Source organism: Strix aluco, chromosome 24 (assembly GCF_031877795.1).
Source record: "Strix aluco isolate bStrAlu1 chromosome 24, bStrAlu1.hap1, whole genome shotgun sequence".
In the NCBI taxonomy this organism is placed as follows: Eukaryota; Metazoa; Chordata; class Aves; order Strigiformes; family Strigidae; genus Strix; species Strix aluco.
The window spans coordinates 8,388,303-8,403,464 of NC_133954.1; the positions used below are offsets into that span (position 1 = coordinate 8,388,303).

Consider the following 15,162-nt stretch of genomic DNA (forward strand, 5'->3'; position numbering starts at 1 on the left):
AGGGCGGCCACGGGCGCGGGAGGGAGGCGGTTGTTTCTTTCTTCTTTAATTACCCCCCTGTTTGCGGTGTCTGCTGCGAACTTCCCGTCCCCTCCCTCCGCTTTCATGCGCCGGATCCTGGGACCGGGACCAGGCTCCTGTCAAGCGGCGGGGCTGGGGCTCTGCCTCCAAGGGTTAAAATCACCTGGGCCGGGGAGGGGTGGAGCTGGGACGGTGGGGAGGAGGGAAGAGCCGGGAGCCGGGCTGGGACCCAGCCATTCCTGCTCGCCCGGCCCAGTGGGTGCCCCGTCCCTGGGGAGCCGCGCGGGTCCCTCGGGGTCCCCTCGGGAGCCAGCGCCCACGCCACGCCGATGAGGACGGAGCCGCCCGGAGCTCGCTGCCGCTAGACCCGTACGTACCCCCCCTCCGCTCCGGGCGCTGCTCGCCTCCATCTCCCCGACGGCCACCGCGGCGGGAGGGTGGGCGACCGCGGGGACCCCCGACGGGACCCCCCCGGGACGGGGTCACGGTGCCGCGGCCGCCCCGACCGGCGGCTGGGAACGTGCTGCTGGCGGCTCCGCCGCCCCGGCCCAGCCCAGCCCCGGCAAGTCTTTGCTTGCCGCCCCGCCGCGTCCACTGGCCACCGAGCCCCGAGGCTCCCGGCCCCTTCGCCTCCCGAGACGCCCGTCCCCCCGACTCCCCCCCTCCAATTCACAGCGCGAAGCCCCCTCCCACGGGGCTGCGACCCCCGCGCCGGTGCCAAGCCCCGGTGCGAGGGTGCAAGGCAAGGGGGCTGGGCCCCCCCGCACCGCCCCCGGGGCTCTCTGTGGCCCCCCCCTCCGCCAAACAAAGCCCCGGGGGAGTTTCGCTCCGGCCCGAGGGAGCGTTGCGGTGGGGGTGAGAGCGGCGAACCGGCGGTATCAGCCCCCGAAACTCGCGGCGTCAACCCCCGACCCCCGCAGCATCACCCCCGAACCCACGGCATCACCCCTTGAAGGCGCAGCATCACCCCAAACCCCTCAGCATCACCCCAAAACTCGCAGCTCCACCCCCGCCCATCATCCCCGACCCACCCGTCGGGGCTCGCCGAGCCCGGCCGGGCAGGAGCCGGGGCCGGGGGCCGCGGGCAGCGCTGGTTGCCCAGCCCCGCCGTGGGGCGAGGCACCGGCTGGGGCTGGGAGACGGGCAGAGCCGCCTCTGCCCAGCCTGGACCGTGACTCACGGGGACGCATCACTCGCCGGTGCCTCAGTTTCCCTGCGGTGAAATGGCCAACGCGTCGTCGAGCCCCGCCAAGGAGGGGGACGCTGGGGGCCCTTGGGGATTTTTGTCGTCATTCCCGGATGGAAAAACGCCCTGGGAGCTTCCACGCGTGGCTGGGGCAGCCGGGCAGGGCAGGGTCAAAGAGAGGGGGTCCCTCCCAGTCCCCGTCGCCCCCCCCCAAATCCCAGCACTGGGGCTGGTTCCCTGGTTTTGGAGCTGGGGAGGGTGTAGCCGCGGTGGAGGTGGCGCGGCCCGGCTGGGGGTCTCGGTGCGCGTGGTGGGGCCGTGGGTCGGGGACTCGGTCCCCGTGGGACCCCCCCGAGCCGGGGGGAGTGTTTGGGAGTGGGGCGTGCCGGGAGAGCCACGGCCGTCACGGCCCGGAGCTCAGCGTGGCCGTGCCGGGTCTGCGTCGGGTGGGACCTGCCCGGGAGCCCGCGGAGGGTCCCTTCTCCTCCTGTCGGGGTTGGGGGGCTGGGGGACATCCCTGCAAAGTCCTCTCTGTCCCCAGATCCGGGGGAGGGGGGGCTGTGCAGTGCCAGCTGCCACTCCAAAGCCCTGTGACGGGCTGTCACCGTGGGGTTTTGTGGTTTTGACCCCAATCTCACACCCACGGGGAGCAGCGGGCTGGGGGGGCTCAGGACCCCACTGGGGACCAGTGGGAGCCATGGCCCCCCCTCGGTGCCAGCCATCACCTACCCTGCTGGCATCCCCAGGAGGCAGGGATGGTCCCGAGGACGTGGCTCTGAATTTGGTGCCAACCCCCCCCCCGGGTTGGAGTGGCAGAGCTGAGCCCCCCCCGGGGAGCAGCACCCCAAAACTTGCTTGGGCTGCCAGTCCCGGGGGGCTCGTCCCCCCCCAACCACCCCAGCACCGGCTCAACGCCGAGCTCCTGTGGGTGTTGGTAGTGCAGGTGGAGGTGGGTTCTGCTGGGGGGATTTTGCCCCCCCCCTCCAGCTCCCACCGCTATTCTGGGGGTCCCCCTGCCTTCCCCGGTGCCACCTGGCAGGTGAAAAAGGTGTCCCCACGGAGCTGGGGGGGTCTTCAGCATTGGAGACACCCCCCCCCCCCCGAACTCAGTGCTGGGGATCGGGGGGCTTTGGGGGTCTGGCCTCTGTGCACAGGGGATCCCCCACCCCAAAGCTGTTAGCACCCCCCCCAAGGTGTCTCCCTGGGGGTCTGTCCCTGTCCCAGACAGGCTGGGGGTGGCGGGGAGCTGGGGGGGGGGGCGACGTGGGGGTGTCTGGAAGTGCATGACAGTGTTGGGAAGGGACGGTGGGGGTTTGTGGGAAGGGGGGGGTCTCGATTGCCCCCCGCCGCAGCGCCGGTGGGAAGTTGGGGGGCGGGAGCTGGTGGCGGCAGGTGGATTTCGACACTGGGGTGGGGCCCGTCCCCAGTGGGGTTTGCACAGCTCCCGCTGAGTCACGGCCGCCGTGCCGGGGAGGCAGCGGGTGCCGGGGGGTCTGGGGGTGCAGCGGGTGCCCGGGGGTCCGGGGCTGCGGGCGAAGGCAGCCTAGAGCCTGGCTTCAAAGAGCTGCCGGCGGCTCGGCCCCGGGGCTCCGCTGCCTCCCCGCAGCCAGCTCCACTCCCCCATCCTGCTGCCAACTACCCCGGGGGTGCAGCCCCCCCCTCCCTGGCTGCGTTTTGCCCCCCCCCCTCACCCCCAGCGGCTTGGGGGCTCCCAGCTGGGCCAGGGGCTTGAGGCAGGAGCAGAGATGGGGGCGATGGTTTCCCAGCCCGGCTGGGATGAGGGAGAGCCGGGGTGGCCTTGTGGGTGCTGTGTCCCCCCAGTGTTGGGGCAGGGGCTTGGGGACGTCACTCGCGTCGCCGTGGGGACCCCAGCTGACTTGGAGGGACGTGGCCGGGGAGGGGACGAGGCAGATGCTGGCGGCTTCCTTAGATTTCAGAATTAGGCACCGACCCCTTTGGGCCACAGCCGTGACCCACCGGCATTGTATCTGTGCCAGGGGCACGGGGACGGGTGCTGAGGGGGTCCCCCCCCGCCTGGTGCCACCGTCCTGGTGTCACACCGGGCTGCGGGGTGTCCCCCAAATCGCGGGCGCTGGGGGGCTGCCGTCACCCATGGCATGGTGGGACCGTGATGGTGCGGGACGGGGAATCGGTGTCGCCGGTGCCAAACCCCTCCCTGTGCCAGCGTGCAGAGGGGGGGTGAGGAGGTGTGCCCCCCTCTCTTCTCACAGCTCTTCTCTCCCCCCCCCCCCCCTCCCCGCCCATCCCTCCTTGGCCCTGCAGGTCTGTCTGTGCCTCCGCCCCGCGCCGCCCGGCAATGCTCACAGCGGTCTGCGGCTCTTTGGGGACCCAGCCCTCCGACGCACCCCGCAACTCCCCGAGCCACCTGGACCTGCAGCCGCTGCAGCCCTTCCAACCCCACGGCAGCAGCGCCGCGGCAGGTGCCGCCGACTTCACCTCCCCGCTGCCCCCCCCGGAGCTGCCGCTGGCGGGTCCCGACGCCACCTTCGCCACCCCCGGCACCTACGAGCCCCATGGCCCCCCGCGATTAGAGCTGCCCGACGACGGCCCCGCCGCCCCCGGCGCCTACGCCAAGCTGCTGCCGGCCGCCCCGGACATGGCGCATCCCTACGAGCCCTGGTTTCGGCCCCCCCATCCCGGTCCCCCCGGTGAGGATGGAGGCGTCAACTGGTGGGACCTCCACGCCGGAGCCAGCTGGATGGAGCTGCCCCCCGGGCAGGGTGGGGGTCTGCAGGTGCCCGGGCACCCTGGGCTGCCACCAGCCCTTGGGGGGTACGGCGGCGGGGAGCACCAGCTCTGCGCTCCCCCCACCCACCTGCTGCCCCCACCCACCCAGCATCTCCTGGGACCGGAGGGGGCGAAGGCGCTGGAGGGACCCCCCGAACCCCGTGGGCCGGAGGCGGAAGGCAGCGGGCGACCGAAAGGTGCCCGTCGTGCCGTGCCGCGGGGCGGGGGGCAAGCGGCGTGTCGCTGCCCCAACTGCCAGGAGGCGGAAAGGGGGGGTCCCTGCCCCGAGGGGGTGAAACGCAAACACCTACACAACTGCCACATCCCCGGCTGCGGGAAGGCGTATGCCAAGACGTCCCACCTGAAAGCCCACCTGCGCTGGCACAGCGGCGACCGACCCTTCGTCTGCAACTGGCTCTTCTGCGGCAAACGCTTCACCCGCTCCGACGAGCTGCAGCGGCACCTCCAGACCCACACGGGCGCCAAGAAATTCGCCTGCCCCGTCTGCGGCCGCGTCTTCATGCGCAGCGACCACCTGGGCAAGCACATGAAGACGCACGATGGGGGCAAGGACGGGGGCGAACCCGAGGTCAAGGGCGCCGGGGACCCGTCGGCCGGCAAGGGAGGCAAGAGGGAGTCGGAGGGGGGTAACGCCGCCCCCACAAACTGAGCCGCTGAGCCCCGGGGGGGACACGGATGGAGGTGGGGGGCCGGGGGGGACCCTTTGGGGCCGGTCTCTGAAGGGTGTTGGGGTGCGGGTGGGGGGTGGGGGCGCAGGGCTGGCACCTTGTGCTCGAAGCGGTGGCGAGGTTGCGGGGGGACACGATGCCGGTGGCACAGCCCCGTCCCCCGCTGCGGCGGTGCCGGTTGGGGAGCGCCCGGAGCTGCCCCGCGGCGGTTTCACTTGTCCCGCTCCCGCTCTCCCGCCCCGGTTTCCCCCCCCCCCGCCCCCCCCCCCCCCGTCCTCCCCCGGCTTCCCAAATCTTTTTTTTTCGGGAGGCTGCTGGCAGGCGGCGGGGCTGTTTGGGAGGAACATCAATGGGAGCCGAAGGAGCAGGCGCTGCCCGGGCACGTCCAGCCCAAAGGGGAGGAAGGAGAAGGAGAAAGGGAGAGAGGAGAAACCCGGGAGCCTTCGCTCGGGGAGGGCGGCCGCAGCCCCCCAGCCCCCTCCCCGTGGTCCCCCCTTAAACTGTTGGCACCCCGGGCTCAGCCCCCTCCCCGTGCCGGCCCCGCTCTTTCACCACCCATAAGGTTTTGGCACTCAGGGGGGCACTCGGGGTGCCTACAGCCCCCCCTGTCCCGCCTGGGGATGCTGGGCTGGCGGGGGTCCCGCATCCTTGGAGCGTCGCTTTAGCTTGGGGGTGCAAACACATTTTTTGGCCCAAATCGAGGCTAAAATAGGAAAAAAAAAAAAAAAAAAAAGAAGTCCTGCTTGAATGTGAGCCGTGGGGGGCCACGGGGGGCCGCGGCGGGCGCGTGGCGCGGCGGCGGGCGGTTGCCCAAGCGCACACCTGCAGCTTTCCCACACCCACCGCCGCGGCCCCGGGCGGGAAACACACACGGGGCGGCCGCGGCCCCGGGAGAGCCGGGGCGGCCACATTCCTCCGGCCTGGCACTGCCCCGCGACCCCCCGCCTCCCCCCCCGGCACCCCGTTGGCCGTCCCTCTCTGGGGACCCCGTGACTGCAGGGGACGTATTGCCTGTCCCCCGGGGACCCCATTGCCGTCCCTTCCCGGGGACCCCCCGCTGGGGGCTGCAGCCATCCCCCTGTGCGTGCTACAGGTCCCTCGGGGACCCCGTATCTCCAGGGGACCCCCGCTGTCCCCCCATGCATGCTGCCTGTCCCCCCGTGGCCCCGTAGCCGTCCCTCCCCGGGATCCCGTATCTCCAGGGGACCTCTGCCTGTCCCCCCGTGCATGCTGCCTGTCCCCCCGGGGACCCCATAGCTGTCCCTTCCCAGGTCCCTCTATCTCCCAGGGACACCCCGGGGCATCCCCCACCAGGGACCCTGTATCTTTCCTCCCCTGGGGCTGTCCCCCTTTCCCCAGGGGACCCCATATCTGTCCTTCACCCCTGACTGGCGGTCCATGAAACTTGGTTTTTAGACCTTTTGGGTCTTAACCCCCCGATTTTGGCAGAACCCCTTGGACACAGAAGGAGACACAGAACCTGGGACCTGGGGGGGGGTGGGGTGTGTGTTGGGGGGCAGCGCTGGGGCTGGGTGGGGTGGGGCTCGCAGGTTGCTCGGGGCACCCGGGGTTCCCCCGGCTCTGCCCCCCAGCCAGCACCAGTTCACACCAGTTGGGAATCTGGGGAGGGGGGGAGATTTGGGGGGGCCGATCTCCCAGCATGGCCCTATCCTGGGGGCTCTGGGGGGGCCGTGTCTTGGGCTGCGGGGGCTGCCCGGGCTCGGAGCACCCTGGGGTCTGGGGGGGTGGTGAAGTCGAGTGGGGTCCGTGCCCAGAGGGCGCCCCAAGACCTTCGGTTTTGATTGTTTTATTATTATTATTAATTATTAATTAATTATTATTAATTATTATTATTTTATTAAGGTGAAGCCAGGCTTTGCCACTCGGGCAGAGTGGATGTCTCGGGCCGAAGCTGTGGCCGTGGGCCTTACGGGTGGGGAGGGGGGGTAGGACCCCTCAAAGGGTCCCATCCCCATCCCTGTCCCTGTCCCCATCGGTGCGCAAGGGGCTGATGGCAGCCCCCCCCCCCCCCCCCCTCCCCGCGCCGGGGGGGCCAGGGACGAGCCGTGGGGCTGGAGAAACCCAGCACGAGGTGAAGTCTCGCTGGGGGGGTCTGCGAGGACACGTGTCCCCAGCCCCAGCACGGCTGCCACCGTCCCTCCGCAGGACTCGGGTGACCTGGGCTGCCCGCAGCTCTCGAAGGACGTCCCCGACTCCGGCATTTGCCTTTTCCAGCACAAAATCCTCCCTCAGTGCCCCCCCCGGCTGGGATTTCATCTCCTGAGAGTACCCCGGGGGGGGGCTCAGGACCCACCCCGGGGCGGGGGGGCTTGGGATCCTGTCCAGGGTGCCGTAGTGTCAGCGTCGGGCCAGTGGCCCATCGGTTTTGGTAGCCAAGCTCAGCTCCAGCAGTGGCCGGGGGCTCTGGCATGTCGGGGACCCCACACTGCAGCCGCTGGGGCTTGTTTTGGGGGGGGGCTGCACCTGGGGCACCCCAAGGGTGAGCTGGGGAGGGAACGGCTGAGCAGGGGGTCCCACGGCGATGCCGGGGCTGGGGGTTCAGCCTCGTTGGGCTGCCCCCCACCCCACTCAGAGCTGGGGGGCTGCAAGGAGGGGCCCCAGGTGTGCTCTGCCCCCGCACCCCCCCCCTCGGGGCCCTGCCTGCCGCGATGGGGCAATGAAGGCTGTAAAACCGGGTGGGGAAGGACGGAGGCCGGCTCCCACCCGCCGAAACCAGTCCAGCCTGCTGCGGCGTGGGGATCCCGGCCCCGCACCCCGAACCGCCGCGTCTCCCACCCCCGAGCCACCTCCCCGGGGCAGGGAGGAACCAGCCCAGGCGGGGGCCCCGGGCGTCCCCCAGCCCCCAGGGCGAGGGGCGGCTGCGGGCTCGAAGGGGAATGGGGGACCCCCGGGAGGGGGGGTGGCCCGAGGGGTGCTGCAGCTGGGGGGCAAGGGGTGCCCCCCCGCCCGGCGAGGGGAGTGTTTGTGCTGTGAAGAGGCTGCAGGGCTGTGGGTTTGGGTTTTGTACTGGAATAAATGCCGCGTGTTTTCCACGCCCCGGCTCTCCGGCTCCCTCTCTGCCAAGGGACCCTGACCCCCACCCATCTCTGCCAAGGGACCCCCAAGGGACCCAGGCCTCCGGCACCCTGACCCCCACCCATCTCTGCCAAGGGACCCAGGCCTCCGGCACCCTGACCCCCACCCATCTCTGCCAAGGGACCCCCAAGGGACCCAGGCCTCTGGCACCCTGACCCCCACCCATCTCTGCCAAGGGACCCCCAAGGGACCCAGGCCTCCGGCACCCTGACCCCCACCCATCTCTGCCAAGGGACCCCCAAGGGACCCAGGCCTCCGGCACCCTGACCCCCACCCATCTCTGCCGAGAGACCCAGGCCTCCGGCACCCTGACCCCCACCCATCTCTGCCGAGGGACCCAGGCCTCCGGCACCCTGACCCCCACCCATCTCTGCCAAGGGACCCAGGCCTCTGGCACCCTGACCCCCACCCTTCTTTACCAAGGGATCCAGGCTTCCAGCACCCTGACCCCCACCCTGGCCTTGTGCCTCCAGGGCTGCTTGGGATGGGGATGCAGGAGGGGGCTGGGTGGGAGTGGGGGAGACCCAGGTGAGCCCCCCCCATTCCCAGGAGGGCCACATCCTGCCCCCCTCTGGCCTGGCCTCGCACGTCGGGAGGCGCCGGGCGGGCGCCCAGGGTCCCCCCCGCGGGCAGGGCGCTGCCCAGCAGGTCTGCCTGCATACCGTGGGGCGGGCGTGACGCGTGGGGCGCTGCCCACGCCGGGGTGCTGCCCACGGGGGGTGCTGCCCACGCGGGGTGCTGCCCACAGAGGGTGCTACCCACGCAGGGTGCTACCCACGGGGTATACTTTACCCACGCGGGGTGCTGCTCATGGGGGTGCTGCCCACGGGGGGCTCAGCCCCATGGGACCCTCCCGTCCCCTGCTCACACCCGGGTCCCCCGTCCCTGCCCCACGGGGAACCGACCTGGGACCCCCGTCCCCGGGTTCCTTGGGGGTCTGGTGCCCCCGCCCCGCCCCGCCCCGCCCCGTCCGACGGGGATGCCGGGGCCGGTCCCCGCCCGCTGCCGCCGTGCGGCCTCCGGCCACCGGGCGCCGCCGTCGCCCGGACGGGGCGGGACGGGGCGGGGACGGAACCGGGAGGCGGCGGCGGCGGCGGCGGGGCGGGAGCAGCGGCAGGTCCGTGGGGGTTCCGGGGGGTCCCGGGAAGCGGGGTTGTGCGGGGGGGGGTCCCGTCCGCGGTCGGTGCAGGGGGTCCCGGTTAGTGGGGACTGAGGGGGGGGGGGACACGTCTCCGGTCAGTGCAGGAGGTGCCCCCCAGGCCACCCCGGGAGGGGGTCCCTGGTGTCCCCCCCAAGTCCAGGGACCACATCACCCCCTAAGACCCCCCGTGTCCCCACATCTGCCAGCCCCAAAGGGACCCTGGGGACACATCCAGGACAGGGCCAAGAGGGTGACATCCCTCTCGGTGCTGCCCGCCCCCCTCCCCCCCCCCGCCCCTCGGCCCGTTTTAGGATGGCGGGGTGGGATCCCACACCCTCATCCTGCGACTGCTTCGTGGCGCTGCCGCCGCACACCGCGGCACCCGCCGTCATCTTCGGCAAGAACGCCGACCGCCCGCGTCACGAGGTCCAGGAGATCCTCTATGTCCCCGCCGCCGTCCACCGTCCCGGGGACAAAGTCCAGGTGAGACGGAGCAGAGGCCAGGGTGGCTGCAGGGGACGGTGCACTGAGTGCGCCAGGTCTCAGCCCCCACTCTGTGTGTGTCCCCCCCACCCCACAGTGCACCTACCTGGAGATCGAGCAGGCGGAGAGGACCCACGCGGTGGTGCTGAGCCGCCCCGCTTGGCTGTGGGGTGCCGAGATGGGTGCTAACGAACACGGCGTCTGCGTGGGCAACGAGGGCGTCTGGACCCGCGAGCCCCTCGGCGAGGACGAGGCGCTGCTGGGGATGGACCTGGTGAGGTGAGGACCGTGTTTTCTGTGTGTGTGTCCCCCCTTCTCCACCCTGCAACCCCGGCCACCCCACCGCCAGTTGACGGGGGGCTGCCGGCACGGCAGGCTGGGGTTGGAGCGGGGCAGCTCGGCCCGGGAGGCTCTGGAGGTGATCACGGCGTTGCTGGAGCGTTACGGCCAAGGCGGGAGCTGCAAGGAGGAGCCGGTGCCCTTCGTCTACCACAACACCTTCCTGCTGGCTGACCGCACCGAGGCCTGGGTGCTGGAGACAGCCGGCCGGTACTGGGCGGCCCAGCGGATCCGAGGTGAGTGAGCACCGGTTGTACTGGGAGAACTGTGTTCAGTTTTGGGCCCCTCACTCCAAAAAGGCCATTGAATGACTCGAGCGTGTCCAGAGAAGGGCAACGGAGCTGGTGCAGGGTCTGGAGCACAGGTCTGATGGGGAGCGGCTGAGGGAACTGGGGGGGTTTAGTGTGGAGAAGAGGAGGCTGAGGGGAGACCTCCTGGCCCTCTGCAACTCCCTGGAAGGAGGGTGCAGAGAGGGGGGATGAGTCTCTTGAGCCAAGGAACCAGTGGCAGGACAAGAGGGAATGGCCTCAAGCTGCGCCAGGGCAGGGTCAGACTGGCTCTTAGGAAGGATTTCTTTGCAGAAGGGGCTGTTGGGCGTTGGAATGGGCTGCCCAGGGCAGGGGGGGAGTCCCCATCCCTGGAGGGGTTGAAGAGTCGGGCTGACCCAGCGCTGAGGGATCTGGTGGAGTTGGGAACGGTCAGGGTGAGGTTCATGGTGGGGCTGGAGGAGCTTCAGGGTCTTTTCCAACCCAGATGAGTCTGTGATTCTGTGAACGGGGAGCTCTGTCCGCTCCCCCCGAGCCTGACCGTGCTCCGGCCTTCACAGAGGGCAGCCGCAACATCTCCAACCAGCTCAGCATCGGGAGGGAGATCACGGCCGAGCACGCGGGGCTGCGGCAGCGAGCCCGCAGCCAGGGCTGGTGGAGTGGTGACGGCGAGTTCAGCTTCGCTGAGGTTTTCTCCCCGACACCGCAACCCGCTCGCATGGAGGCTGCCAAGGCCCGCTACCACGCCGGCAAGGAGCTGCTGCGGCAGCATGCAGGTGGGGACGGGGACAGGGGACAGGGACAGCCACCCCCGGCTCACCCTGGTGACTCCAGCCGTGGCTGAGCTGCTGGTGGTGACGTGGCTCTGCCTCACCCGCCAGGTCACATCACGGCGGAGACGTTCATGGCCATCCTGCGGGACAAGGCCAGCGGGATCTGCGTGGACTCGGAGGGATTCCGCACGGCCGGCAGCATGGTGTCCGTGCTGCCCCGGGACCCCGCCGTGCCCTGCGTCCACTTCTTCACCGCCACCCCTGACCCCTCCAGGTGACAATGACGCAGGGAAGGGGAGGGACACATAAAGCAGAGCCATGCCCCGAGCTGCCCGGTGTTTCTCTCCGCTAGGTCCGTCTTCAAGCCTTTTGTGTTCGTGGCCGGCCTCAAGCCCGTGCCGCAGGTGAGATCTCCCACCTTCCGGGACGACCCCGCCAAGCAAATCCCGCGGTTCCAGAGCGCGGTCGATCGGCGGCACCAGCTCTACCGCCGGCATCAGGCAGCGCTGGAGCTGATGGAGACGGACCAGGTACCGCAGACCCTTCCCCAGCCACCCGCTGCTGCTCGGTGGAATTCCCCGAGCGTGCCCGGTCTCAGCTCTCCTCCCTCCCCATTCCCCCGCCCCCGTCCAGGAGCGGGGCCAGAAGCTCCTGCAGACGCTGCGGGATCTGGAGAAGCAGGGCCTGGAGGGGATGAACGCGCTGCTGGAGGGGACGGTGACCCCCTGCCCGGAGGAACTGGCCGACCTCTTTTTCGACTGCGTGGAGGCAGAAATGAAGTTTTACACCTAAACCCTGCGCAGGTGGGTGGGCTCAGCCCCCCCCCCCCCACGGCATTGCTCTTGGATAGGGGATGGAAAAACCATCCTGGTGCCTGGTCCCAGCTCCTCGCCTCCTCCTGGCATGGTGGGGAGCGGGTGCGGGGGGAAGGAGAGGGCCGTGGAGCAGGATTTGGAGTCCTGCCCGCAGCCCACCACGTCTTTTCGCACTGTCAGGCAGAGCTGCCTGTGCCTGGCCCCTCAGGCTGGCGGTGGGGCTGGGGGCTCCGTGACAGACAGGGAGGCTGATGTAGGAATAAAGAGGCTTTAATCCCAACCGTGCGGTGCCGTGCTGGTGCGGGATATTCGGGGTAAATACCTATTTCTTGCTCCTTTGGCGCGAGTTTCCTCCTCCAGAGCCTTGGTCTGGGGCTGGCTCCCACCCGGAGCTCGCTGCGGCTGCAGGCAGGGGTGCTGCCTGCCACGTCCTGGCAGCGGTGGCAGCTGCGTCCCCAGCTTCGCTTGGGGACGGGGCTGAGACCTCCTGGATGCCGGGGCTGCGACGCGGGCGGCTCCGTCCCTGCCGGGGCTCAGCCGTGCGGGAGGCGGCAGCAAACCCCGACGCTCCCGCAGCTCCTCCAGCTCTTCCAGACGGGTCCGGTGTTCCTCCAGGGCCTCCCTCCGCCGCTGCCGCGAGCGCCCGGCCAGCTCCCGGTGCAGATCCGCAAAGAAATCTGCCAGGGGTGGAGGGAGGGAGAATTACGGGAGACCTGGCGCGGACACCTGAGCTCCCCGCCACTCCTGTCACCCTTGGGGACAGAGGGACCGGCCTGCTTCACCCCCAACGTGTCCTGCTTCAGTCCAAGCACCTTGGCCTGCAGTGAAAGGGCAGCTTGGCTCAGAGAGCAACTCATCGTCTTCATCCTCACTGCTGGAAGAGCCTCCTTCCTCCTCTTCCTCACCCACGCTGCCAGGGATGGGATGGGCGTCCAGCTGCAGGAGGTGGGGCAGGGCTCCCACCACCAGCTCCCTGCAAGCACCGGAGGAAAAGCAGACGTTCCCCCGTCACATGGCATCGCCTCGGGGCTCTGAGAGTGTTTTGGGGTGTCACTGAACCCCTGGCACTAAGCCCCCCCAGCACTGCACCCCCCTGTCACTGCTTCGTGCAGCCCACCCCCCAGCCCAACCTGGGCAGAGACTCCGATTTCTGGGGTTTGGGGTGGGGGGGCTCAGGCTGTATTTGATATTTGGGGGGGCTGTACCCTGCTGAGGGGTGCGTGTGGTTTGGGGGTCTTGCTCTCCCCCTCCAGCTCCCCTGACCCACCTGTACCCGTGCTGGCGGGTGCATTCATTTCCCGTTAAATCGAGGAGACGGAGGTCGCGGGGCAGCTCCTCTGCAGGGATAAAGGGAAGGCAGAAAGGGGCTGAGACAGGACCCGAGCCCCCCCCTCTGCACCAAACCCCCACACCCCCCGCAGCTCTTCACCCACTCCTGAGGCCACAGCCCCGCCGTGAGCCCCAGCTCTCACCTCACAGCTGGGGAAACTGAGGCAGGGAGGGTGGGAATGTGTATTACACACACTCCTGTGTGAGGACTGAGGGTTGTCCCCTTCCCAGGCCCTCACTTTTCCCTCTCTCATCCCCATCTGCAAGCCAGGAGGAAGGGAGGGTGCTATTTTCCCTCTGTCCCTCCTTCTTCTGCCAAAAAATCACCCACGGGAGGAGCCAGCTGGAAGGTGCATGAAGGGTTGTGAGGGCTGGAGCAGCTTTGCCATGAGGTTGAAATCCCCACGTCTGATCTGAGCCGCTGAAATGTTCTGCCGAAGCAGGACACAAGGTGGAAGCAGACACCTGGAGTCTGCCAGCGGAAGGGATGGTCAAACCTGGTCACAGAGCTCTGCTGTCACGTTGGGACACAAAGACCAGATCCAGGGTGGCTTTTGCTGGGGCTTTGGCTGGGACCTGTGGGCCAGAGGCCCTGGCAGTGCCCGGACCAAGGGGCTGCTGGTGTTTCCCTGGTACCAGAGGCACCTCTCGGGCAGAACCAGGCCACGTCCAGACCCGTTCCTGCCTCCCACCTGGGTCCAGCGTCTGTATCTGGTTGTGGGACAAGTCCAGGATGCGCAGCTGTCGCAGGGGCTGCAGGTTCTCCACTCGGCGGATGCGGTTTCCAGCCAGGGAGAGGAACCTGCAGAGCACAGGGAGAGCAGTGGTGTGAGGTGGGGGGACACCACGGCCCCCAAGATCAGAGCCAGGGGCACCAGGCTGTCAGGGGGTGCAACTCAAACACCCCCCCCAGCTCTGCCAAGGGAAGGAGGGAGCCCCGTGAACTCCTTGGGGGCAGGAGCTGCCCGTACCGCAGGTTGGGAAAGCAGTCCAGGTTCTCAATCTTCTCAATTTGGTTCTGGGGGGGGAAAGAAAAAAATCATGCATGAAAAATCAGACTTCCAAAGCACCCCGGGATTGCTCCAACCTCACAGAGGCAACACAATATCCCACCGCTGCCACAGGAGCTTTGCAGAGAGGGAACGGGGCTGCGATGGCGTGGAGAGTTCAGGAGAACCCTGAGACTCCTCATGTGGGTTTAAACTGAATGTTTTAACGAGTTTAACACCGAATGGCTGATGCCAGACTCTCGCTGAATTACGCTGGTGGCATTGTCATCAGAGGGGAGCACTGCCAGCCCCTCTGGCCATGTGGGGAGGCAAAACTCTGGAGCAGAACTGGGGGTGTTTGTGGTCCCCCCGAGGTCTTTCCCCGCAGAACCGGGGCTGATCTCCGCTGCCCCACGCCTGCCATAGTGTCTTACCTGCTGTAGGTAGAGGCTGTGAATCTCCCGCAGGCTCTGGAGCCTCCCGATAGCGTGGATGTTCTCTCGGTCCAAGCGGAGGGTCGAGGGGGACAGCAGCTCCGTGGATCTAGAGGAAGAGGGGTGCTCGGGGTGTCCTTTGTGCCCAGAGACCCCTCCCTGCCAGCCTGGGTGGTGAAGAGGGGCTCTGTGCGGATCCTCACTGGCTCTCTGGGCGCGGTGGCTCCACCAGCAGGTTCCTTGTGATGATGAGGCTGTCGGTCAGGGTCACTCCTGGGGACGTCGGGTCACAGTCTGTGGGAAACCAGAGTGACAGGGCCCAGGTTAGCGGGGTCCAGTCCCCCATACCCCCCCGGGCTGACAGGTCAGCTGGCCCTGCAAGGCTCACTCACCCCCAAGCAGGGTCTCCCCCAGGTCAGCCATGGCGGGGGGGTGGCCCATGTCCTTGTCCCTTCCTTGGGCCATCGGGTGGGTGTGTCGTGGGGGCTGGGCTGGCCCCACTGCTCTCTGCAAGGGGAAGGCTGCTGAGGCAATGGGGGGCAGAAGCCTCCGGGCCGGGGGGGTCGGTGGGGACAGGACTGCTGAGCTGGGGGGGATCAGCGCTGGGACCCCCAGGTAGGGCAGCGAGACCCTAGAGCCTGGGGGGACCATGGGGCTGGGATCCCCGGGATGGTGTCGGGAGGGTGTCACTGGGACCAGACCCCCAGGCTGGGGGACACAGAGACCCCCGGGCTGGGGTTGGGGGGGTCACCGGGACCAGGCCCCGCGCTGGGGGGCACAAAGATCCCCGGGGTGGAGTTGGGGGATCACTGGGACGAAGCCCCTCGGGCTGGGGGGTACAGAGACCCCCGGG

At 69.0% G+C, this 15,162-nt stretch overlaps 3 protein-coding genes across 3 annotated transcripts; 2 read left to right on the forward strand and 1 right to left on the reverse strand.

The window, feature by feature from the left end:
• Positions 1–3,524: 3,524 nt before the first annotated feature.
• Positions 3,525–4,625, forward strand: SP6 (Sp6 transcription factor). Its single transcript, XM_074849776.1, has one exon. The coding sequence runs from the start codon at positions 3,525–3,527 to the stop codon at positions 4,623–4,625; it is 1,101 nt and encodes a 366-aa protein (XP_074705877.1).
• Positions 4,626–8,815: 4,190 nt separating this feature from the next.
• SCRN2 (secernin 2) lies at positions 8,816–11,837 on the forward strand. The gene is made up of 8 exons (XM_074849758.1): positions 8,816–8,857; positions 9,193–9,364; positions 9,462–9,643; positions 9,740–9,939; positions 10,530–10,745; positions 10,851–11,016; positions 11,095–11,272; positions 11,376–11,837. The coding sequence occupies exons 2-8, from the start codon at positions 9,194–9,196 to the stop codon at positions 11,532–11,534; spliced, it is 1,272 nt and encodes a 423-aa protein (XP_074705859.1). The 5' UTR covers positions 8,816–8,857; position 9,193; the 3' UTR covers positions 11,535–11,837.
• Positions 11,828–14,960, reverse strand: LRRC46 (leucine rich repeat containing 46). The gene is made up of 8 exons (XM_074849672.1): positions 14,702–14,960; positions 14,513–14,603; positions 14,310–14,418; positions 13,858–13,904; positions 13,579–13,688; positions 12,825–12,894; positions 12,370–12,530; positions 11,828–12,234 (listed from the first exon to the last, which is right to left on the reverse strand). Exons 1-8 carry the CDS (start codon positions 14,958–14,960, stop codon positions 11,828–11,830), a joined length of 1,254 nt encoding a protein of 417 aa, XP_074705773.1.
• Between the last annotated feature and the right edge of the window lie 202 nt (positions 14,961–15,162).